The sequence below is a fragment of the Esox lucius genome, chromosome 4 (assembly GCF_011004845.1).
Source record: "Esox lucius isolate fEsoLuc1 chromosome 4, fEsoLuc1.pri, whole genome shotgun sequence".
NCBI classification, from domain to species: Eukaryota; Metazoa; Chordata; class Actinopteri; order Esociformes; family Esocidae; genus Esox; species Esox lucius.
The window spans coordinates 2,964,130-2,989,718 of record NC_047572.1 but is presented as its reverse complement, the minus strand read 5'-3'; the positions used below and the strand labels follow the sequence as shown (position 1 = coordinate 2,989,718).

At 45.2% G+C, this 25,589-nt stretch overlaps 2 protein-coding genes across 3 annotated transcripts in view; both read right to left on the bottom strand.

Annotated features, from left to right (window-relative positions):
• Positions 1-344: 344 nt before the first annotated feature.
• mcm7 (minichromosome maintenance complex component 7) lies at positions 345-14,785 on the bottom strand. Its single transcript, XM_010866359.4, has 15 exons — positions 14,596-14,785; positions 12,819-12,898; positions 12,248-12,412; positions 11,964-12,088; positions 11,536-11,716; positions 11,315-11,452; positions 11,002-11,151; positions 9,976-10,090; positions 8,612-8,743; positions 8,404-8,487; positions 7,897-8,108; positions 7,476-7,741; positions 6,997-7,165; positions 1,727-1,836; positions 345-1,075 (listed from the first exon to the last, which is right to left on the bottom strand). The coding sequence occupies exons 1-15, from the start codon at positions 14,624-14,626 to the stop codon at positions 850-852; spliced, it is 2,184 nt and encodes a 727-aa protein (XP_010864661.1). The 5' UTR covers positions 14,627-14,785; the 3' UTR covers positions 345-849.
• Positions 14,786-15,399: 614 nt separating this feature from the next.
• The window catches only part of LOC105029028 (cohesin subunit SA-3), a 93,050-nt gene continuing 82,860 nt past the window's right edge, over positions 15,400-25,589 (bottom strand). For both annotated transcript variants that reach the window (XM_020044840.2, XM_029119341.2), the window contains exons 30-32: positions 15,834-15,935; positions 15,596-15,704; positions 15,400-15,489 (exon numbers count right to left, since the gene is read on the bottom strand). In XM_020044840.2, the coding sequence (XP_019900399.1) occupies positions 15,442-15,489; positions 15,596-15,704; positions 15,834-15,935 (259 nt within the window). In that variant the 3' untranslated portion in view covers positions 15,400-15,441. The remainder of the gene's footprint in view (positions 15,490-15,595; positions 15,705-15,833; positions 15,936-25,589) is intronic.

Genomic DNA, 25,589 nt, shown 5'->3' with positions numbered 1-25,589 from the left:
GAAAATACATGTTGATATATGGCAACTACAATTTAGGTCAACTTCGGTTAAGTGAATAACAGGAACATGACCTTCTGTAACACATTAGCCAATTTCATGTTCATACTACAACACAAGTTTGACAAAAACGTATTTGACTGAATTCATGGAATGTAGTTACAAGTTAGACAACCATGTACAACTGCTACCAAAGGCTGACTTACCTACAAACAGTCAATTCTATGTGTAGGACTGGACTGAATAACATTCTGGGCTAAGTAATCTGTACAAAAAAAAAATTTGTGAAAGATCATCAAAACCAGGAATGAAAGTTCAGCATTTGAGTAACTTTCCAACCATAAAACGAAGGTATGCCATGACTTTATTAACACTTACAATGTAGGAGTACATTTCAAGTACTATTCATGCCATTTTAAAAGGATATTAAAGGTTTGCCAACATTTTAACACATGGAACACAGAAGCTCAATGTCAGTGAAGCTCCCAGCATTGATTTAACTTTAAGGCCCTATGGTTCTGCTAAGCAACTGATGCATTACATTATTTCTTATAAATGGTTGGAAGAGCCGGCTCTATTTACAAAAAGTAGCATTTGAGAACAGTAACCTAACAAACATTTTAAACACACTTTAGCCAATCAAATGCTTAACCAAGGCAGCCCCACCCCAGTTGGCAACTTCTCTTTTGCAAAACAAAGAGAAGACCACCATGCAGGTTTGCATTACATTCTCTCAGGATGTTTCAGATTGGGACTCTAAGGGTGCCATTGTAGTCAGTAGCTCAGACATTTCATAACAAGCAGAGCCCTTTGCCCTTTGACAGATGCCTGTGGCGGTTAAGGAGGACTTCTTCAGACAAAGGTGATGCGGGTACGGGCCTGGTTGACCTGCCACACGTTGAGCTCTTCATACTCCTCCAGGGCCTCTTGGAACTGCGCAGGGGTGAAGCCGCGGGAAACGCACCTCTGTTCAGCCTCGGCCAAGCGAACCAAACCCCCCGACCCACCACGGCCTGCCACTCCCTCAGTGGCCAGCTCCCGGAGCAGGGAGAAGATCACGTCCGCAGGCCGCTGGGCTCTAAAAAGTAATGGAAATGTACATGTTCAAACCTATGAATTTTCAGAAACATAACAGGACCAGATCAAATCAACTGACAACAAATGTTGCTAGTTATCCTTCAAACTGTGATAAAGACGGTACTAACACAGATGACCAAGAACAAAACATTACCTCACTTGATTATAATATCCACAGTCAGCTAAATGGCTTACAAGTTGCTCAAACAGTTAGAATTTTCCAATAACACTGATCTAAATCAATTGGCCTTTAGCCACGTTGCCAGCTCTAGGCTACTAGAGCTACTATATACACAATCCGTATGTTGTTACATTGACATGGCTACCCGTGCTGCTGATGTGCTTAATGTCTAAACAACATACTTTTTTATATCATCTAATTTTGAATATGTCAAGGTGGGTTAAGACATTAACACACTGCTGATGTCAGCAGTGAAGTTCTAAACAGCTGACATTTCTACAGGTTTAAACAACTTCTCCTGTAAACATGGGGCAGTGTGAAAAGAAAGCTGTATATAAAACAATATAAGAATAAATAAATCAGGAATTTTGCCAACTACTTCTGGGCATGGAGCCACTTTGATGATTGCTCCTGAATTGCTATTAAAACATTAGGGACAACTTAGTTTCCCCAGAGAGGGGAATTGCTAACCTGGTTGCATTGGACTTGTCAGCCTGCAGGGAGTCCTTAGACATTTCCATTAGTCTCATAGCCTCATTAACATCTTCTTTCTCCACCACGTCTACCAAACGCAGACGGGCCTGGGAGTGGAAAGAAAAAGACTTGTTAAGCTATTATCATAATCTTTTTTGGTCCAGTGATTAATGTTCCATGACCTGTCCTGTTGAGGAGCTTATTTTAAGTTACATCATAAAAGGTCAAATTAAAGCTTTTGGGAATATATACTTTGCTACATCATGCCAATATAAAAACTGTAATGGAAAGGGGTTACAGAACAGAGCAAATGTCAAAATAATTGCAGTGTTCAACAGTAGTTTGGAGCTGTTGTCGTAGGTTGCGTTGTGCCGGCACTGTCAGACCGAGACAAGTGCAATGCCCTCTGGAACAGTCAGCAATTGCCCAAGTCTCCGCCTCTCAACACCAGCTAGTCTCTCTTGATCGCCACGGCCTGGCGGCCAGTCTCTGGTGTTAAATATACAGATAGGTCCAGAAATAATTGGACACGGAAACAAATTATTTGGTCTGTTTACCCAAATATATTCAAGTTAGTTAAATAAATATGGCCTTCAAGTGCAGCCTCCCAGCTTTAACTTGAGGGTATCCACATCCAAATTGAGAAAAGGGTTTAGGAATTGAAGTTCTTTAAAGATACAACTCGAAGAGCACACTCCTAATTTTTCTTAAATCAGCATCTCTACATGTATGGCAGTTATTCCATTCCAGTATCTGTTAAATCCCAACACAGGCACACCTCATTTTACTTAATGAGGTACTGATTAGGTGATTACCTGAACCAAATCTAATTTAAGTTAAAAAAAAAACACTTTTTTTTATCCTCTTGCAATAGGACCAGCTGGATGGCAAAAACTCTGCAAGTAGTACCGCAAAGGAAAATTGAAATAAAAAAAAAAGACTATTTAGCATGACAAAAGAGTTGAAGAAAAGCTTTGAGTGAGAAAAAGTTAGCGTCAGGTTGCTTGCATCCTGAAAATTTCAAAGACAGCGGTTCATTAGAACAAGGTCAAGCAACAGACATTGGGGACAACAAAGCTACAGACTGGCAGAGGGCAAAAACGACTGTCCAATGACAGAGACCGTCAACACATTCAAATGTCATTCAACAACCGCAGGGTGACATCAAGTAACCAACAAAAAGTTTGACCAACAGCAGTTGGGGTGAAACACACGGCGAGGACGGTTTGAAACAGGCTCCTAGGGTCAGGGCTGTTGTCGTGCAAAGCCAGAAAAAAAACCTTCATCAATGAGAAGCGAAGAAGTGCCAGGCTAATGTTTGCAAAAAACCATAAGGATTTGACCGTATAGGAATGGAGTAAGGAATAATCTCTGACAAATCAAATTTTCAGCTTTGCCCAACACCTGGTCATCTAATGGTTAGACAGACCTGGAGAGGCCTAAAAAGCCAGTGTCTCACACCCACTGTGAAATTCGGTGGAGGATTGGTGATGATCTGGGGATGCTTCACCAAGGCTGGAATCAGGCAGATTTGTCTTTGTGAAGGTCACATGAATCAAGCCAAGTACAAGGTTATCATGGAAGAACACCTGCTTCCTTCTGCTCTGACAATGTTCCCCAACTCTGAGAGTTGTTTTTTCCAGCAGGACAACGCTCCATGATCAAGGTGTGGATTGAGGACCACCAGATCAAGACCCTGTCATGGCTAGCCCAATCTCCAGACCTGAAAACCTCTGGAATTTGATCAAGAGGAAGATGGATGGTCACAAGCCATCAAACAAACCCCAGCTACTTGAATTTTTGTGCCAGGAGTGGCATAAAGTCACCAAACAGCAATGTGACAGACTAGTGGAGAGCATGCCAAGATGCATGAAAGCTGTGATTTAAAAAAAAAACAGGGGTATTCCACCAAATATTGATTTCTGAACTCTTCCTAAGTTATAACATTAGTATTTTGTTGTTGTAAAATGAATATGAATTTGTTTTCTTTGCATTATTTGAGGTCTGAAAACAATGCATCTTTTTCTTGGTTATTTGGACCAGTTGATGTTTTCTACAAATAAATACTCTAAATGACAATATTTGTATTTGGTAGTAATGTTGTCAGTAGTTTATAGAATAAAAGAACTGTACATTTTACTCAAACATACCTATGAATAGTAAAACCAGAAAAACTGATCATTTTCCAGTGGTAATTTTTTTTTCCAGAGCTGTATATAGGCCCCTCCTTGTCAAGGGACCAAACGTAATTGGACAATTAACTCAAAGACTGTTTCATGGATAGATGTGGGCTATTCCTTCATCAATTACAGGAAAGGTTCCCGGCTAAAAGGAAAGTGGACGTGGCAACGGATATAGCGTCCAAAATTACATGAAACATTTGGTTTTCCAAAACAGGAAGGCTAGAATTTGATATGGTTCTCCATATGTTCTACAAAAACCATTAGTGTCAAAACGAGCATTGTATCAATGGTCATCACGGTTTATTCTTTCTGGAAGATGTATAAGCAGCTGCCATGCAGAAGAATCGGTCTGTGAGGAGGCTGTATCCATAACAGTCTTTGTTTACAGAACTATAGCTCACGTTAGCTAGCAAAAATGCCAACAAGTTCTATTAGCTGCTGGTAAACCGATGCAAATCTGTCTGCAAGGAGTATTTATCTGGCAACTGGCTTTGTTTGCTAAACTGTAGCTCACGTTAGGAGAGGGATTTATTGCTACCTAATGCCATTGAGAACGTTGATGTGTCTGTGGATGAGGCGGAATCCCCAAAGAAACTGGAAGAGGCAGAGGTTGAAGAAACTAAACGATCAACTCAATTCTGTAAGGGGACTGCACACTCAAAACATTGAGAAATGTCTGTAAATTGTGCTGGTTGCTAGCTAGTAAACTCCAGTAAGTTCAGCACCATAGTTCAGCTGTTTTGAAACAGCACAGTGCTGTTAGCTTGATTGTGGAAGTTGTGAGGTAGTATATTGTTAGAAGCTTGTTTTGGTAGGAGAACTATATTTTGGCAGAAAATTTGCAGAGACCTATATCCATACACCGTGGCCTTCCCTGTTTGGAAAACCGAATGCATCATATACCTCCAAACGCTATATCTGTTGTCCCGTTCACTTTCCAGGAGAGGCTTCCTTTAAACAAACTCAAAACTTTATTCCAAAAAATAAATGTCTCTATAATCCAGGAAAAAAGGCCCTGGATCAAAAATAGCAAATATTTCCTTAAAGATGTAAGAGGTATGGAGTTGATTCCAGGGGTGGCATTCACATTTGGAAGCTGTTGCTGTGAACTCACAAAATCTGGTCAAAGGAGCTCTCAATGCAAGTAAAACAGGCCATCCTTAGGCTCCAAAAAAATACATCAGAGAGATAGCAGGAACATTAGGAGTGGCCAAATCAACTGTTTGGCACACAGAGAAAAATAAAGCACTGGTGAGCTCTGCAACAAAAGGCTGGACGTCCACAAAAGTTAGTGGTGGATGATAATAGGATCCTTTCTACGGTAAAGAAAAACCCCTTCACACCATCCAGCCAAGTGAAGAACACTCTCCAGGAGGTAGGCATATCATTATCCAAGTCTAGCATAAAGGGAAGACTTTGAGAGCAAATAGAGGGTTCACCACATTCATAAGCCTGAATAGAAAGGCCAGATTAGACTTTGACAAATTACATTAAAAAAGCTAGCCCAGTTCTGGAACAGCATTCTTTGGACAGATGAAACTAAGATCAACCTGTACCAGAAAGAAAACAGTACAGAGAAGGCTTGGAATGGCTCATAATCCAAAGCATACCACATCATCTGTAAAACACGGTGGAGGCAGTGTGATGCCATGCATGGCTTCCAATGGCACTGGGTCAGTGTTAGTGTTTATTGATGATGTGACAGAAGACCAAAGCAGCTGGATGAATTCTGAAGGGTATAGGGATATATGGTCTGCTCAGATTCAGCCAAATTCAGTAAAGTTGACTGGACGACAATTCACTTTACAGATGGACAATGACCAAAAACATACTGCGAAGGCAACCCAGGAGTTTAAGGCAAAGAAGTGGAATATTCTGCAATGGCCAAGTCAATCACCTGAATTAAACCCGATGGAGCATGCATTTCACTTGCTAAAGACAAAACTTGACAGAAAGACCCATGAACAAACAACTGAAGGGAGCTGCAGTAAAGGCCTAGCAAATCATCAAAGGTGCATCCCAAACTCCAAGCAGTCATTGCCTGCAAAGGACTCTGGACAAAGTATTAAAAATGAAAATGTTATTCATGATTGTATAAATTGGTCAAATTACATTTGAGCCCCTGAAATAAGGGGGAGTGTATGAAAATGGAATTGCAATTCCTAAACATTTCATACAATATTTTTGTTCAACCCCTTGAATTAAAGCTGAAAGTCTGCAATTCAATTGCATCTTGGTTGTTTCATTTCAAATCCATTGTGGTGGCGTACAGACCCCAAACTATGAAAATTGTGTCCACATAGTTAGGTCTGGAATTATCTAGTCCAAGTCACAGTTGTATTGTATGAGGCTTTCTGGTGATGAGCGACGACTGGTTCCAGCCACAGTCAGTTTTGCATGGGTTTGCACAGCTGCTTCATAGCACACAGGCTGGTTGCAAACCCTGCAAAGCTGACTGGGACCAGACAAAACAGCTGCATCAGAATATACCAGGTCCTATTTAGTGTTAATCAAACAACATTATGGCATAAAGGGTATGTAAACAGCCTTTGCTACAATATTAGGTTCCAGCAACAGCTGTCACATTGGCCCTCTGATGGCCACCCAGACGTCGCCAAGCACAAAGCGTGTCTGGAAGTGCTGGTTTTGCAGTAGGGTGGGTGAATCAGCTACCTGCACAAACAGCACTTTTGACACCCGGACGCTACCACGGCCAAACGGAATAAGAAGTTCCACAGATTTTATGGACAGGATGGAGGCCCGGCACCCGACGTGTGAAAGAAGTGCTCACACTGCGGGTAAACTGAGCCACTACCACTACCTGCACTGTAAGCACTTTAGCACACAATGGGTGGCAACAAGAAGACCGATCAGTCAAGCCAAGCAGCAGGGCGCCGCTCGAGCCTAAACATAACCCCAGTCAGAATGACAGGTGTAGTTGCAAGGGGTTAACTGAGGGCCACTGATGAACAAGTAACACAAGTTCAATTGATTTGCAGGGACAAAAAGCACAGAAAAACACTGAAACCCTAAAAATGGGGGAAAGGTCTCTCCAGCATCATGGTTTGGGACAAGGTGACTCACCAGCGCTGTGGAGAGCCGTAGGATGGACAGGAGCGTACGGGCAGAGGTGAAGGTGGTGTCCTTGCTGACGCGCGCCTCCTTCCTCATCTCCACATAGGCAGCTGTTATGTAATCAGCCAATGCCTCTGGGACAACTGGCTGTCGCCTCTTACACAGAGAGAGGTAACGCCTGGAGATCGATAATACAGTTGAAATCTAGGATGTACGCAGGGTTTTCAATTGTACTAATGGGATTATGGGGAGCAATTAAGGTATTAACAGTCATGGTCAAGGACATAACTATAGTATATCCATTGAGCAGGTGATTTAATCTAGCAATCGGTCTGTTACCGGTCAGATGCTTTAACCGCTATGTTACCTGCATATGAGGGGAATTCTAATTAGTCAACTACCAGTTGTCTTTTCATTCCTGACATTACATAAAGAACCTCTGTAGCAGCAGTGTATGTTAAAACTGTCCATTTGGATAGGAAACCAACCTCATGAGCTTCATATCAATGGGGGTGAAGTGTGTGGGTGGTTGACGGCAGTGCTGGTGGACGTAGGTGATGTGCTGGGCCAGTCGGAGATCGGACTCTGCGTTCGGTTTGTCCTGGATGAGCCACAGCAAGTCAAAACGAGAGAGCAGGGCAGCCGGCAGCTGGATGTTCTGCTCGATGGTCTTACGCGGGTTGTAACGGCCATAGGCAGGGTTGGCGGCTGCCAGAATTGAGCAGCGGGCATTGAGGGAGGTCATGATGCCCGCCTGGTTAGAGAAAGGAACAAATAAGTCACATTCTTGTTGAACTGGAAAACCATATACAGGGATATCAATAGTATGTACTTTCATAGAATTGATAAGTCTGCAGGAAACAGTGTTCTCAGAGTTTGTCAGACAGGTGTGGCCGTGAGGACAATAACCTTGGCGATGGAGATGGTCTGCTGCTCCATCACCTCATGGATGGCTGTGCGGTCAGCATCGGCCATCTTGTCAAACTCGTCGATGCAGCAGACGCCCTGGTCAGCAAGCACCAAGGCGCCTCCCTCCAGAGTCATCTCCCCCGTAAGGGGGTCGCGCATCACAGCTGCCGTCAGGCCAACCCCAGAAGAACCTCGGCCTGTTGTGTACTGGCCTGGAGTGAGTCAGGGAGGTGAGGTCATGGCTTGGCTAGTTAGTGGCAGGAGCCCACATGGAATCATTGTTTTGTTTATTTACCTGAAAATGACTGATGCATGCATATTCCCACAGTAATTATAAAAAAGAAGTGTAGTTGGAGTTGTCTCCCACTGCTTCACTTGGTTCATGTACTTCATGTTATTTCAGTGTGAACTGGTTCAAGTTAATTTCTGGTAGAGGCCATTAGCATGCCATGGGCAAATGACAGAGACATGGTGAGGAAGTAATCTAGACAGTTACATTGTACTTACTGCGGGGAGCCAGACGGTCAATGTAGGACAGGAGCTGGGACTTTGCTACTCCAGGGTCTCCCATCAGACAAATGTTAATGTTACCTGAAAGCAGGAAAATGCAGCCTTTAGTAGATCTGGAAACTCCATTTAATAAAAAGGCAAGTACAGAGCAGCTTGGCTACTGAACAATATTTTGGAACAGTGGGATAAGGTGTATTGCACTCACCTCTGATCTTCATTCCTTTGGGGGCCTGTTGAACTCCTCCAACAAGGAGCAGCAGGAGAGCCTTCTTCACATCTTCATGGCCAAAAATCTCAGGGGCAATAGAGCCTGCGAGCTTCTCATAGAAATCTTCCTCTGCAAGCAAAATACAGTTTATTTATTTTTTTATTTTTTTTTAAAGTGTGATTGTCATACACATTTCTCGTTAATTTTATGCCACTATTATTATTTTAAGAATACATGTGGTGGATTCAGACATGGGTTCGCGTCAAAGCAACGTCAATTAAATTTGCCTGCACATTGTGTCGTTTCACTTCTGGCTATGCTGCAAATAATATTAGAGCCAAGTTATTTGAAATACCTAATTCCAGAACTATTATGTAGGTCTACCTAACGTGGCAACACATGGTTAATTCAATTAAAAATGTACAAGGATGATCGATTTTATTTTCACACATTATTCAGATTACATAAGGTTTTAGAAACTAAACCGTGAAAATAGTCCAAAGAAAATTCTCAGTCTAACCATGTGGTTTCACATCGGCTTATAATTTGAATCTGTGGGCAAGGGGGACCCAACAGTCAAAGTCGTACAGCTGTGGCCTAGGTAGAACATTGACCTCAAAGTGCAGTTAGCCTATTGTGTTGCTCCTCATTGGAGTGTCACCTGGACCTCAATGTGTTACATCTTGTCACTCACTGGATTACATTGCTGTTAAAAATTTGAGCCTGTGCATTAAATCCACATTAATGACAGAGTTCAAATTCATGATGTTGTGTTGTACGCAGAGGTAGTAGCACACAGCCAGAAACAGAACTGCTCCTACAGGTCTACGTGCCTAGTGATGTGCGGGTAAACACATCATAAGCCCCAGTACCAGTGGTTAAATCCACAATGCAGGTGGATATAGGGTCATAAAATATTGTTTTGACAGAAGGCAGCAGGGTTGCATGGCTCTCAAAGTAAGTTCGATTTCAGCAGCCAGCGTGCGCCTGTCACTTAGCCTTTTTAAATGTTTGATATAAACAATTCTATGTGAACTGTATGTCACAGCAGCATTTACTATATTTGCGGGTGTAGGGACAGGTTCGGCCTTGAGAATTTCACTTTATTCTTATAGCCCGGCATTTGCAGATGGATGGCTTATTCTGAATTAAGGGCCTGTGTGGGTTAAACAGTTTATTTTTATGAAACAGCTGATCCATGCACCATTTAAATGGAGGTGCAAAATGAAAAATCGCAATCACAAAACACACAATATCTATAACAGAAACTGAATTGGCCAAAACATTTAACTAAAAACGGTTATATGAAATCCCACATTAATGTGCTTACACTTCAGGCCAGAGGACACAGACATACGAACCTGTGATCTGGCGCAGCTCTTCCTCATTGAGCTCTGCTGTGCCCAACTCATCATCCTCAGTCTTGTTCATCAGTGTGATGCTGTGGGCCTCCAGGTATGTCTCTGAAAGCAGACCCTAAGGACAAAACAGCAGGAACATTACTGGCATGTTCCTCCGACTAGGTGTTGCAGACACCCAATACCTCTTATTGAATGTATGGATAGGTATTACATATTCACTGAACACATTGTACAATGTCAGTTATGGCATGCTTTCATTGGTTGTTGGACGGAATGTTAAGTTGGTACAGGGTACCAAAAAAAGTTGACAATCTCCTGATTTATGGGAGAAGGAGACAATGATGGCCCGAAATGTTAGGTTGTGCAGTAAACCTTTTTATTTGCATCAACATCAACACTGAAAGAGGGCTACATGACTCCAGATACTGTGATGACAGGGAAACTGATTACCAGGCCGGGCAGAAGCACACTGCATCACTGGTGGTGTTGCGATGTTATGCTGCTAGCTAGATACTTTCCATGCAGTAATCAAAACCAGTTTGCAATTACAGATTTATGCCAAGTGGGCAAGTGTACCGGATCAATGCATAAGCATACCAACAATAGTAACACTAATGCACTTGTGCTAAACATGTAACAATAATTGCTGGCAGTTGGAAAAATTACTCAAATGTAAATGGGGCATTCAAACCTTAGCATATACATCTTGAACTGCACTAAATAGCTTTTCATTGCCCAAAAACATGTGTCATAGGTGGATATTTATGGTCTTATTTTCAATCACTATGCTTAGTTGATCCCCTAAACAATGTTTGTATTTCAAAATACTGGTTTATTTTTGGAGGAGCCTGAAGCTTAGATAACAGTAAAATTGGATGGATAACAGGCCTACTAATTCAGATTTTTGCTTATGTTGCTACACAAGATTCTGCATTATTGAAAACCTAGATTGCAGAGGGACTTTTATTTTGAATGCAGGAATGACAATATTAACTGCCCTTGTATCTTGTGTCTAAGAGCACTCACCTGAACAGCTTGTCTGAAGCCGGTACGGAGCAATGGGAGAAAGACACCGGCGATGGCAACATGATCCCCTGGCTGGGCCACACGCGTGTTCTCCCCGCGGGCGTAGATGGTCATGCTCCTGGGGATGTTCCCGACAGGGACCTGGTCACTCTGTGATGGAAAGGCTTTTAATTTTTGCCTGTCTCTTGTCATCCAGTCAGAATTGTCCTCACTTAACTTCTCATTTACTATAACACGGAAGGTGTCATGTTGGTGAACCACCTGATTTCAATGTGTTGCCGCAGTTCAGATCCTGTACTCAAAAGGTCCTTACATGTTCCTGTATGCGCAGCTCCTGGAACTTAATGAACTTGGAGCCTCGGGTCTGCAGGTAGAGTCGGCCACCCGACTTGTTGGTGACACACTCTTGACTGGGGCACATGATGAGTGGCATGAAGGTAGGGGACTGGATCTAACAAAGAGATGAGGCCAAGTTAACCCACGATTGGATGGGTTGGTGCAATGAACCACCATGACAGAATGCCCTTTACTAACCGGCTGGTAAGTCTCTGCACCACACAGGTCACAGGTGTAAGTGGCAACCGCCATCATGGGTTTGACCTCAGTGGCCCGTGTGATGATACCCCTGACAGTCACCAACTGACCAATACTGTCTGCACGGACATCACGGACCACTTTGGGTTTGGCAGTACTGGGCGGTTTGAAGTACAGCTCGCTGTGTGTGAAAGAAAACGATCAGTCTGAAGGGGATACAAGATCGATCAACTATGGCATGCATTTAGCAGAATATGGATCTCAATAAAGACAGTTTGAAAGACACACAAACAGGACATATTTACCCAGAACTCATTGATTGCATATGTTGGTATAGAGCCATGCTATACCAACTGAGCCCAGATTTTTAAGTAATGAATATTCAGTTACAACTATGACCCAAGAACATACACATCAAGCAAACGTACAATCGCCTCATGAGCTCTGCTGGGTACTGGTTTTGGGGGTTCCTGGTGTCTGTCGGGTCATGACCTCTTTGCTCCATCATCAGCCTATGCTCAATGTATACATCCAAAGAATCTTTGGCCACAACCTAGTTGAAAGACAACATACTATGGCAGTTAATAACAGACTTAAAATGTGACTTGGTCATCAAACTAACCTGGTTACCAAAAGCTTGATCAGAAATAAAATCTTGCTAAGGAGGCCCAGTGGTCTTTAAAGTGCCTTAGTATAAATGTACCCAAACTACCTCTCTCTCGCGGTACTCTGGCAGCAGCTCGTGAATAGCGTCAGCAAACAAGCCTGTGTAGCGTTTGGCATTTTCACGGATGCTTTCCACTAACTCAGGGTCCTCCTCTGCCACATCGTCCAGGTCCACCTGCAAAGCAACTTGCTCCCTGTGGGACAAGGCAACCTACAGACAAAACAGTGTTGGTGTCAGGGACTGCAGAATATTTACAGGTGGTTATAGCACAGATGCAACAAGGATATTTGCTGCAAATGCCAACAAATGTTCCTGCCCATTAGGGGAAAAAAATACTGCATCGTATCAGAGATTTGCTCATTCAAACATTTAGCATGTTGGGGCAGGGAAGAAAGATGGCTACCTCTGTTGCACACTGCCTCAGCTGCACATGTTCAGTCATATTTTTTAAAACCACTATTCATGACACCTCATGGGTTACAACCATTGTTTTAATCAGACTGCCCGTTAGTTGCAAGTGGCTCAAGATTTGGAAGAACCCAAGTCAAGTATTTGAATGCTTATGGAGAGGTTATCTGCAAATGAGAATTGGTTCTCAGGGGACTTAAATACTTACAAGCTGAGCTCCATACTTGAACACCTTCTTTCCATTGTCGTCCTCACTGTAAAACTCTTGAAGGAATTTCTTGCATTTCTCTACGGAAAAAGTAGTCAAACTCAATGTGGCGATTCTCATAGGCAGAGCCAAGACTGGTTCTGTACTGGGGGCACATAGGTCTTTTCAGGTTCAACAATGTAAACAATCTCAACTTATTTCTATAAGGATTTTTTTCCATTTTAGTCTCCAGTAAAAGGCTGTAAATTAGAATGGTAGTCAACAGCAGCATTTTAGTCGAAGGCTTATTGCAGGCTCGTGTTGACCTCTAACGACCCCCTTTTGATGGGCAAAATAGCCTCAGAGAATCTCGATGAGTCACGAACACTTACGTTAATGTGCTATCCCTTTAAATCAAAGGGAGTCAAATGTTTTCCCCCACTAAAAAAATGGATCCGTCCGAATCATTGCAACAATGGTTAAACGTTAAAGCAGCTAACTCGGCGTCCATCTTTTGGGATAGTAACCCCACTGATTTAAATGGAAACATTAACTAAAGACAATTCTTGTTCTGACAGGTGAAAACAAATCCGATCTGTTGTCCACAATATAGGTACTTACTTAATCATTCGACGCAAAAATATATGCCTTCCACATTATTCGGCATTCGGAATGTTTTTGTAAACAACCAGCACATGGCTATAGTCTGGTCACACCCGAAAATCTTCCGCAGGTAAAATAGTCCCAAATAAACTGGGAGATTGTTATCGCCTCAAAACATGACTGGATTTCAGAGTCAGTCTATTGGTGTGCTGTGTACGAATTTGCTACGTTACTGCCCAATTAAACACTGCAAGCATACCAGGTAGGAAATGATATACATCACGCCCAAGCCAAGCTGCCAGTCAGATAGGAGCCTCCCGCGGATGAGAACCGTCGCTTTGATGAGTGCGTAGCTATGGGTTGTTTGCTAACTATTAGCTTGTCACTTATTCCAATTCTATGTTATTAAATTGTGAAAAGGGAAAGTTATGTACGACATTTAACACTTCTTGATGAATTGAACCAGTCTGTGATGGCCATTAGTGGTGTTGTTCGCAACCAATGCAACTACTGCATTATCTACCCCTGGACCATGTGCTCCTCGCTTGCAGTTCTTTGTCCTCATCATGACAAGATTTCCATCCGGGTTACTAAGAATTGGAAGTTAGCTACAGCCACGGGCAAGTGATCATACCTTAATGGCAATGTGAAACACTGCCTTACAGTCTGGCTGTCTATATCACGGCACAAACCTTGCAAGTTGACATATTACCCAGCATGGGAAGACAGCCTGTAAAACAACTACCTAGTATGCTACTGTACCACTATAAGGCAATAATAGATTGAATCGTATACGTTTTTGGCAGAATAGAAAACCGGACATAACATTATGCAATATGCGTTCATATTTATTTTGAACCGCAACATTACATGGGTTTGTTAACCACTAAAATACTGCAAATTGAAATACAATCTTATTTGGTTAGTTTACATTAGCATTTAAAAATTCCAATAGTATAGCTGACGTTAAACTACAACTCTTACTCACCGTATTGTGTTTACAGAATAGTAGCTACCTACCGTGGTAACTTACCCGTCCGAGTAACCCTACCTTTTAAAATACTAACTTACTACACAACCATCCATGACCAAATTTTAGTAAACGTGCATAGAGAGTTACACAACTAGGTATGGTTACTAACTACGCTCCAAGTCAACACTCAGTATAGCTTAACAAATTAGTACTATACTGTACCTTTCTCTGCCAAATAATCCTTAGGAGCCATACTTGCAGATTAAAGATGTCGATGTGACGGGTAAACCTCAATATACACTTTTTAAAACTATTCGTTTTGTTTCGGCACCGGGAGACTACTTGTTTGGCAAGTTGAAGGTCCCACTGCAAAAACTGGCGCGAGTCTGTCGACTACACAAACCAATCAAATTGCGTATCTCTGCTACCAAAGGCGTGTCTTCTCTGTGGCGCGAAAATTGCGGCAAGTCGGTGGTCACATGATTCAACAAAGCAGTACTTAACGTCATCCGTGGCGCGAAAGGTTGATATTGCCTTTCATAGTATGCTTTCTGGCATTTTAACCTAAAACCCTAGTGAAAAGTCTCAATTAAACATGTTAATGACCAGACACAATTTATTTAACTACACCTTCTATAATGTAATTAGATGAAAAAAGTTACTCAAAGTCAAACTGAAAACGTGCAAACTCTGATGTATTGATCAAATGCCAAAACAAAAGTGGTGGTTAAGACAACAAAAACTGCAAGAGAAAAGCAGAAACACAAGCAAATTGTAAAATTGCACCACTATAAGAGCCATGCTCCTACCAATACCACAATCTCGGTGGAAACAGAAGTCATAGAACCCAACAAAAAAAACATGTGTCAAATATTTCGTACATGAGCAATGAATATATTTCTCATTATGTCTTTGAACAAACATTCATAATATTAATTAAGGTACCTCTACTCATTCAATGTTCAAATATTTTTAAGCAGAGAAAAAAAGAAAAAAGAAAGCTATTTAACTCCAATTCTTGTCCTACAAGTTCTTCTCCAATGTTACTGTGATGGCACATCATTTCTGTCACTGAAACAAGTCCTCCAAGTAGCTGGTGGAATGACGGTTGGATGGCTGGAGAAAAAAGGAGGGGAAAGAGCAAGAGGTTAAAAAAAAAAAAAAGTGTGTATGGTAGGGTCAGTGGACCAAAAAGAAAAATGTAGGTGTGCTAGTGTTCTACCTGTGTAAAGGCTGTGTCATGGTCAGAAAAATGGTCACTTTCAAAGTCTTCAATTTCAGGCTCTTCCTCCACTGCATCCTCATTCTGATCTTCCTCAATCAGACTCAGCCTAAGAAACATTTGTATGAGTCCTTAACCTTGTAGAATTGTAAAGACTGTGTTGTGGGTTTGATCTGATCATGTAATATATAGATACATTTTGATCAGATAAAGCCAATTTTGTTAAATACAGTCTTACATGGTCAGATGGGAGTCAAGGTCACAGTGCTCCGAGGACGGGCTGGTTTGTACATTGAGTTGCTTGCTCCTTCTGGTGGGTTCCACCTGGCGCAGAAGTGAACTGGAGGAGAGCATAATGTCAAACACCAAAACACATTCAGAGACCACTGAACTACACACTGTCAGCTTTGGTACATGGTAATGCTACATGGTATTTTGTATCCATATTGGGAGAACTCTTAATACTCTTAAGGCCTTTACACATCAGGAGCGAAACGAATAAACGAGACAAAAAAGCGTAATATTAATTGTCGAATGTTTCGCACAAAAACTATACACATCAGACGCGACACGGTTTTGCAAAACATTTGCGTTCTATTTAATCCCCGTGAAGAAATGGAGTCAACTTCAAGGAAGACGATTTGATGCTAATTTTGCTCACACAAAATGTGATAAAAAGATCCATCCGATTCTGGAAAGGCGATCAGATTACAGTGAATTCCACCGTCTCATCCAGTAGCTCAAATTATATCACGGCCGCTTCCGCACCTACATCAGGATGTCCATGACACAGTTTGCCCCATTGGGCAATCGCTGGCGCGCCGCCGGCGTTTGCCGCTTTTCTCCTGATCTCAATGTGCATAAGCTAATTTACATCTCAGGCGGCTTTCCACCAGCGGCCCGACTGCGTTACGCTGGCGGCTAGCCGCCGAAAAGAGGGCGTGTGCTTTAGGCTGCTTTATCTGCTTGTATTGCCATTTTCTTTCAGCAGAGATGCTATTGTACCCCTTTATTCTTGTACTGATAATTTTATTAATTTTAATATTGTTAAATCTTAGTGTACAGAATTTTGGTCAACATTGGTAGTTTTTAAATAAAATAGACTGACTATTGCACTATTGCTTGCGTAAAGGACCTTTGTGTAGACATGTACAGTAAACACATCTCGCCACTGCTTACCATCATATTTATGAACTAATGGCCATTTTTCACTACATTGTACCAGCTCAACTCGTCTATAGCCTCAACTTTAATGCTTCATGGGGGACAGTTCTTTACTGTGTTTAAACACCGCCGTAGATGGCGCTATAGTAGCGAATTGCACATGTGTAAGTCATGACCATGAGGCTATGAGTAAGAACGCCATATGGATTCCACGCTGTTGTACTGTGCAAACTAGAACTTTCATTTTAGCCAGTTGGTTCTTTCGTCAACTCTTGTTCAAAGTGTATAAGCTATATGCTCTGAATTGGAAAATACAACATGTGGATTATCACATTGTTTTACTACAATTTGATGAACTCCTGAAACAAATGAAGATCAAGGACTTTTTGGACATCAGACCGAAAATTGTTGAACGCCGAGTCACCTATGGTGAGTTCTGTTCTATTCTACTATAAATAACTAGCGTTAAGTGTTGTTAGGTTACTTAGTAAGAACGTAATGACTGTTTTATATTAAAAAATGACTGTTTGCAATATTCTATTAACATTCTAATTATTTAGGCAAGTAACTGGTAGCTGAACGCAAGTTTTAAACCATTGGTGGGAAAAAGAGTTAGAGAAACTGAGCTTGAAAAAAACAGCATTGTCCTGAGATTAAATACCTACAGTAACCCTTGTTTATTAGTGTGCCAACAAGTTTGGTTGCTTACTATATTTTGTTTCTTTGTTTATCCTCAAGTTCGGATGTTTTGTACTTCTTCGCATATCAACAGTTGAACAGGTATGGTAACATCGTTAGCTAACTTGTCAGGAAGACTGTGGCAGCAGTTCCACGCCAGGTATGTGAATTACATGTTGATCTCGTAATTGCTGCAATGTTTACTTGTTTTCACCATATTTACCTGTTCACCAACTTTTATGTTTATTTTTAGGATGGAGCAAGCACAGTACTCCAAGGCACCAGAGAGGTACTCCACGCCACCATGTAGAGGATGGCTACATAGGTAAGTGTGGGTTCATTCACTTAACCCAGATGCTTAACTTGTTATTAAAGTATGTTGCTTCCAATTTTATTTGTCAATTTCATTTATTTTTAAAGTCAAGAAGGCAGAGGTAGGGGGAAGTTTTAGCTCTGCACATGAAGGTAAGAATGAACATTTTGGTGGACACTGCAATTTGACCCCTCCATCAACTGCCACATTAACGTGGTGGAGGGGTTTGAGTACCCGAGTGACCCTCGGAGCTATGTTGTCTGGGGCTATATGCCCCTGGTAGGGTCTCCCAAGGCAAACAGGTCCTAGGCGACGGGTCTGACTAAGAGCGGTTCAAAACCCCTAAATGATGATAAAAATTTTGAGGTCCGTGACGTCGCCCGGTATGGCGCAACCGGGGCCCCACCCTGGAGCCAGGTCCGGGGTTGGGGCTCGTACGGGAGCGCCTGGTGGCCGGGCTGGGCTCAGCCCGAAAGAGCGACGTGGGGCCGCCTTCCCATAGGCTCACCACCCACAGGAGGGACCATAAGGGGCCGGTGCGGAGAGGATCGGGCGGCAGTTGAAGGCGGGGGCCTAGACAGCCCTATCCCTCGACACGGAAACTAGCTTTAGGGGGAGGAAGCTGTACAGACTTGGCAGGCCCAAGCGTACTGTAAGGGTCTGCTGGGAACGTCTGGCCGAGTCTCCTGTCAGAGAGATCTTTAACTCCCACCTCCGGCAGAGCTTCGACTGGATCCCGAGGGAGGCTGGAGATATTGAGTCCGAGTGGACCATGTTCTCCACAGCCATTGTCGAAGCGGCCGCTCGGAGCTGTGGCCGTAAGGTCTCCGGTGCCTGTCGAGGCGGCAATCCCCGAACCCGGTGGTGGACACCGGAAGTAAGGAGTAAAGAGTCCTATCAGGCCTGGTTGGCTTGTGGGACTCCTGAAGCAGCTGACGGGTACCGGCAGGCCAAGCGGACTGCAGCCCGGGTGGTTGTGGAGGCAAAAACTCGGGCCTGGGAGGAGTTCGGTGAGGCCATGGAGAAGGACTATCGGCTGGCCTCGAAGAGATTCTGGCAAACCGTCCGGCGCCTCAGGAGAGGGAAACAGTGCCCTACCAACGCTGTTTACAGTAGAGGTGGGCAGCTGTTGACCTCAACTGGGGATGCCGTTGGGCGGTGGAAAGAGTACTTCGAGGATCTCCTCAATCCCGCCGTCACATCTTCCATTGAGGAAGCAGAGGATGAGGGCTCAGAGGTGGACTCGTCCATCACCCGGGCTGAAGTCACAGAGGTAGTCAAGAAACTCCTCGGTGGCAAGGCACCGGGGGTGGATGAGATCCGCCCTGAGTACCTCAAGTCTCTGGATGTTGTGGGGCTGTCTTGGTTGACACGCCTGTGCAACATTGCGTGGCGGTCGGGGACAGTGCCTCTGGGATGGCAGACCGGGGTGGTGGTCCCTCTTTTTAAGAAGGGGGACCGGAGGGTGTGTTCCAACTATAGGGGGATCCCACTTCTCAGCATCCCCGGAAAAGTCTATGCCAGGGTTCTGGAGAGGAGAATACGGCCGAGAGTAGAACCTCGGATTCAGGAGGAACAGTGTGGTTTTCGTCCGGGCCATTGAACACTGGACCAGCTCTATACCCTCTACGGAGTGTTGGAGGGTTCATGGGAGTTTGCCCAACCAATCCACATGTGTTTTGTGGATTTGGAGAAGGCATTCGACTGTGTCCCTCGCGGCATCCTGTGGAGAGTGCTTCAGGAATATGGGGTCCTGGGTCCTTTGCTAAGGGCTGTCAGGTCCCTGTACGACCGAAGCAGGAGCTTGGTCCGCATTGCCGGCAGTAAGTCAGACTTGTTCCCAGTGCATGTTGGACTCCGGCAGGGCTGCCCTTTGTCGCCGGTTCTGTTCGTACTTTTTATGGACAGAATTTCTAGGCGCAGCCAGGGGCCGGAGGGTGTCAGGTTTGGGGACCACACGATTTCGTCTCTGCTCTTTGCGGATGATGTTGTCGTGTTGGCCCCTTCAAACCAGGACCTTCAGCATGCACTGGGACGGTTTGCAGCCGAGTGTGAAGCAGTGGGGATGAGAATCAGTACCTCCAAATCCGAGGCCATGGGCCTCAATCGGAAAAGGGTGGCTTGCCCACTTCAGGTTGGTGGAGAGTGCCTGCCTTAAGTGGAGGAGTTTAAGTATCTAGGGATCTTGTTCACGAGTGAGGGAAGGATGGAACGGGAGATTGACAGACGGATCGGTGCAGCTTCTGCAGTAATGCGGTCGATGTATCGGTCTGTCGTGGTGAAGAAAGAGCTGAGCCGCAAGGCTCAATCTACGTTCCTACTCTCACCTATGGTCATGAGCTTTGGGTCATGAACGAAAGGACAAGATCCCGGATACAGGCGGCCGAAATGAGCTTTCTCCGCAGGGTGGCTGGGCGATCCCTTAGGGTGAGAAGCTTGGTCACCCGGGAGGAGCTCAGAGTAGAGCCGCTGCTCCTCCACATTGAGAGGGGTCAGCTGAGGTGGTTTGGGCATCTGTTTCGGATGCCTCCGGAACGCCTTCCTGGGAAGGTGTTCCGGTCCCGTCCCACCGGGAGGAGACCCCGGGGAAGACCTAGGACACGCTGGAGGGACTATGTCTCCCAGCTGGCCTGGGAACGCCTTGGTGTCCCCCCGGAAGAGCTGGAGGAAGTGTCTAGGGAGAGGGATATCTGGGCATCTCTGCTTAAATTGCTGCCCCGCGATCCGGCCCCGGATAAGCGGAAGATGATGATGACTGCAATTTGAGTTCTGATTGTAAAATAACCAGATATTTAGGACTGAATAATTAACTGTCTGTATTTACTTTCAGAACATTTGGAGAAGATCAAGTGGCTGGCTGACTGAAGAGGGGGTCGAGCTGAGGGCACAGCTTGCTCAGCAATCAGGTAAAAACAAGACTATAGTTACGCTAGCATCTTAATGAAACTGCATTTGTCTGAACGTGAGCCCTTTACTGAAATGCAATACTGTACAGCCTTTCTGAAATTACATGTATATGGCAGTTTTGTTTATTTCACTATTAAGTTATTGACATTTCATTGTGCTTTTTAGCTTCTGATAAACGTCTGACTGAAAAGAAGCTCCCTCTACAATCAGGTAAAAACAAGATTATAGTTGCACGAGCATGTTGTCTTCATGAAACATTTCATTTGTCTTGAATGTCATGCAATTCTCAAAATCATGTCAGACCATTTAAGTACAATATCTGATTACTGTATGAATCTTTCTAACCGGGATGCCACTGATGAGACTGTCCAGAACCAGGTCCCCAGGTACCAGAAAGGGGCAGCTGACCGTGCAGGTGGGAGATGTTGCGGCGGTACAAGGGACCTGCTGTGAATATGAATGACATCTCCAGCACAACCAATATTGCTGCTAAGCTGCAGTACTGTAGCTTATTTCTTTTTTTACTGCTGCTATGTACAGTTATATATATGATTGAATTATCCTCTTAATATATTTATAGCTCTGTGTGAATGTTCTTAATTCTGACTAGTTGTAGTGTTATGCCACCATTCATAAGCTTATATCACTGATGTATCTGATATAAACTATTGATTGCTGCTAGGTCATACTAATGTATATTACTGCCATTCTAGCCCTTGTTTATTTTGTATTGTATTATGTTTATTTTGTACTTTCAAAGTCAAATACTGTACTTCTACTATCTGTTGCTGGACACGTTTTCTTGCACTATTTGATTTGGTAACATTTTTATTTCAATTAATTTGCACATGTTTATTTTGTATGCTTGCTGTATAATGCATGTTTTTTTTGTATGCATCTTGCACTATTTAAAATAAATTGTTTAGATTTTATTCAGTTCATTGTCATTTGTGATTTGACCAAAATTATTATAAAGGACTATTATAAATAAAAAACCTAATAATGGGGCGTGAGGCTTCCCGCTGGGTTTATTGCATAAAAGCGGCTAGCCGCCGTCGGGCCACTGGTGAGCCACTGATCAGGGTATTGTTAGAAGGCATTGTCATGAAAGCGGCCCACCGGCAGTGGGCCACTGGCATGTTGCTTGCTGGGGAGGCGCTCCTGCCGATTGACTCGGAGCAGCGCCTCGCAGCTAGTCTTAGGTTAAACATAATCATAGTTAATTTGGCTACTCAATAGTTAAGGAAAATACCTATTAGGGCATGTTAACAGGTTTGGTTATGAAGGTAATTTAAAAGAAGTTAAATAGGGCACTGCTATTAGTGGATTTTACATTGCTGCCTTGTGATTAATGGGTGTTTGGTGCTGTGGATATAACCTAACTACTTCATCTGGCGTATGTCAAGGTAGAACCGTGATTGGTCAAGCAAAAAGTTTAGCTGTAAAATTCGTCCTTGAAGCGAATAAAATAAGTGCCGCAAAACGAAAGTTCTCGTTTGATGTAAAAGGTACAATAGACAAGAAGGGAATTCAAATTATTTTAAACTGTTTTTTTGTTTTGTTTATTCGTTTCGCTCCTGATGTGTAAAGGCCTTTACACTTCAACTCCCCTTACACACAGCACCCTGACATCAGCATCTTGTCAAGAGGATGTTCTACCTGATATACCAGAAACCCATCCAAGTCAATTGTTTTCCTGTCATTATTTCCATTCACAAGACTGAACGAACATGAACAGGTTGACAATTCTTTAGCTTGGATGCTGCCATTGGACATGATACTTGATGGGCAGTGTAACTAGCTACTGATTGAGTTTGAAGAATTGATTTAGAAAGAAGTGTTCCTCTCAAAGACTACGTCAATGCCGGACACTGATGGCTGTTATGTAGCAGTTATCTTTTAAAGACCAAACATATTTGGACAAATTAATTTGTCTTTATTCAGGTATTTTAATCTTATAATCTATTTGATGCATTTCTTTGGAGGTTTTAATTACAATGATTCTATTGTGCTTTTTCACCTACTTTAATACAGTGCACGTATTACTGTACATCCTTATGAATAAGGACATATATTCTATATTATTCAAATGTAAGTGTTTTACCCCTGACTTAAAGGGGAATTCATTCATACAGTGAACTCCCAAAGTATTTTGACGGTGACCCTTTTGTTTGTAAATAAAGCCCTTTTTACATCAGCAGTTGTCACAAAGTGCTTCTACAAATACCCAAATGCCAAAGAGCAAGCAACAACAAGAGTTGATGCACAGTGACTAAAGCTGTGTTTCCTGGAACTTTTAGTCCCAGGAACTACTTTTCAAGGAACTGAAAGGTTTCTTAAGACCAATGTTCTGAGCATTTCCACTGCAGTCTAAAGACCTGCAAAGATTAGGCATGAACCAGAAAACAAACCAACAAAAACAAGAAACCAGGCACGCCTAGTTCAGCCGGCCCGCAATAGAATGTGCTGCCCTCTCGAGATTCAAACCCAGGTCGACCACGTGAAAGTCTGTGTTATTAACCACTACCCTACGGAGGTGTACATTTGCTGGGTGTTATTATAGCCTATGTCTATCCTGAACAAATCCTCTTTTGCCACTGGCCGTTTTAACAGTTAATTGCCATTCGTGAATTCAATTGATACAGTTAAATTGACTAAAGTGTCTTACTAACACAAATAGCATCTATGTAAGGCGTTTGCCCCTAGCCGTTTTAACAGCGTATTAGCCAGTAATACGCTTTACCAGTAACTACTAACTTACTGGAATAGTCATAAGAATTGAGCAATTACTACAGAGTCTGCCAAAGCTATTTCATTGCATGGCATAGGAACATACTTTCTTCTTTCATTCATGAATTACATTTACACAATAACTATCAATTAAAGGTGACGATAACTAACTTTTTCATCAAGTGAAAAGATGAAAAGAATCATGGAATCTACCAGAAATAATAAATAAATGTTGTTGCTCTCAATAGATTTGAACTTGGGTCTTCCACATAAGAGGGACTGTTTTTAACCACTATACCACAGCATTACACGTTTCAGCAGTCGCTGGACTCCATTGAGGATTGTGTTAAACTGACTAACTTTTCTTATTAAGTTTACCTCCACCATAGCATCTATGAACTGTAGCCAGTAATATGCTTACTAGTATCGCCTGTGTCCTTTTCATCCCACGACCGTGACAGAATGAACCACCAAAAAGGGACACGGCAGAAATGGACGGTAGGGGAACTCCTCGGTTGGCCTGACAGCGACACTGAAGAGGAGGAGAACCCCTACCGTCCCCTGCGGCACACCGGGCCAACACTGCGTCCACCCAAAAGGAGACGTCGACAGAGGCGACGGAAGCAAACCTCTGTGTGTCCGCCCCAAGAATTTCTTGGGGGGGTGCTGTGGGGGCAGGCGGAGTGGAAGGACGCGGCCGTGCCACCCGTGCTCACGTGTGGGGTAGTCCAGGTGCCCCAGCCCTGCCCGGTGGCATCTCATAGGCGTCGGGCAACAACGCCGGTGGGGCCTATGAGGGCTTTCCCTGATGTAGGGAGATGTGAGGACTGGTGGGGCTATCGGGACCCGCCGTACCGGTTCTCGCAGCCAGCGCCCCCCGCTGCCCGGGAGCCGCAGCCAGCGCCGCCAGCGCCCCCCGCTGCCTGGGAGCCGCAGCCAGCGCCCCCCGCTGCCTGGGAGCCGCAGCCAGCGCCCCACGCTGCCTGGGAGCCGCAGCCAGCGCCGCCAGCGCCCCCCTGCTGCCCAGTGGCCTCAGCCGCCAGCTCCTCCCGCTGCCCTGTTTTCGCCGCCGCCGCCAGGACCCGCCGTGGACTGGCCGCCGCCCGGGGCCGCCGTGGACTGGCCGCTGCCGCCTGAGCTCGCGGATGACTGGCCGCCGCCGCCTGAGCTCGCGGATGACTGGCCGCCGCCGCCCGGGGCCGCGGATGACTGGCCGCCGGAGCTCGCGGATGACTGGCCGCCGCCGCCTGAGCTCGCGGATGACTGGCCGCCGCCGCCCGGGGCCGCGGATGACTGGCCGCCGCCGCCCGGGGCCGCGGATGACTGGCCGCCGCCAGAGGCCGCGGATGACTGGCCGCCGCCGCCAGAGGCCGCGGATGACTGGCCGCCGCCGCCGCCAGAGGCCGCGGATGACTGGCCGCCGCCGCCGCCAGAGGCCGCGGATGACTGGCCGCCGCCGCCCGCAGCGCCTTCTCCTGCCCAGGTGCCGCCGCCTCATCCCACGGCGCCCTCGCCTGTCCCGGCCTCAGTGGCGCCCTCGCCTGTCCCGGCCTCAGTGGCGCCCTCGCCTGTCCCGGCCTCAGCGGCGCCCTCGCCTGTCCCGGCCTCAGCGGCGCCCTCGCCTGTCCCGGCTCTCCCTGGCCCTCCGCCGGCTCTCCCTGGCCCTCCGCCGGCTCTCCCTGGCCCTCCGCCGGCTCTCCCTGACCCTCCGCCGGCTCTCCCTGACCCCCCGCAGGCTTCCCCGTCTCCGGCTCCTTCGCCGGCTCTCCCACAGGGTTCTGACCCTCCGCCGGCTCTCCCTGACCCTCCGCCGGCTCTCCCTGACCCCCCGCCGGCTTCCCCGTCTCCGGCTCCTTCGCCGGCTCTCCCACAGGGTTCTGACCCTCCGCCGGCTCCCCCGGCTCCTGCTCCTCCGCCGGCTCCCGCTCCTCCGCCGGCTGGTGACCCTACACCGGCTCCTGCTCCTCCGCCGGCTCCTATTCCTCCGCCGGCTCCCCCGTCTCCTGCTCCTCCACCGGCTCCTGCTCCTCCGCCGGCTCCTACTCCTCCGCCGGCTCCTGACCCTCCGCCGGTTTCCCCGTCTCCTGCTCCCCCGCCGGCCGTCAACCCTCCGCCGGCTCCCCCGGCTCCTGCTCCTCCGCCGGCTCCTACTCCTCCGCCGGCTCTTCCGCCGGCTCCTGACCCTCCGCCGGTTTCCCCGTC

What these genes read in the sequence shown, in the direction of transcription:
- mcm7 (XM_010866359.4), bottom strand. Translation starts at nt 14,626, where the DNA reads ATGGCTCCTAAGGATTATTTGGCAGAGAAAG. An exon ending in AGCTGCGCATACAGGAACAT is followed by an intron (nt 11,152 to 11,314) that starts GTAAGGACCTTT and finishes TTTCCATCACAG; the next exon opens with AGTGACCAGGTCCCTGTCGG. An exon ending in GACAAGTCCAATGCAACCAG is followed by an intron (nt 1,076 to 1,726) that starts GTTAGCAATTCC and finishes ATTACTTTTTAG; the next exon opens with AGCCCAGCGGCCTGCGGACG.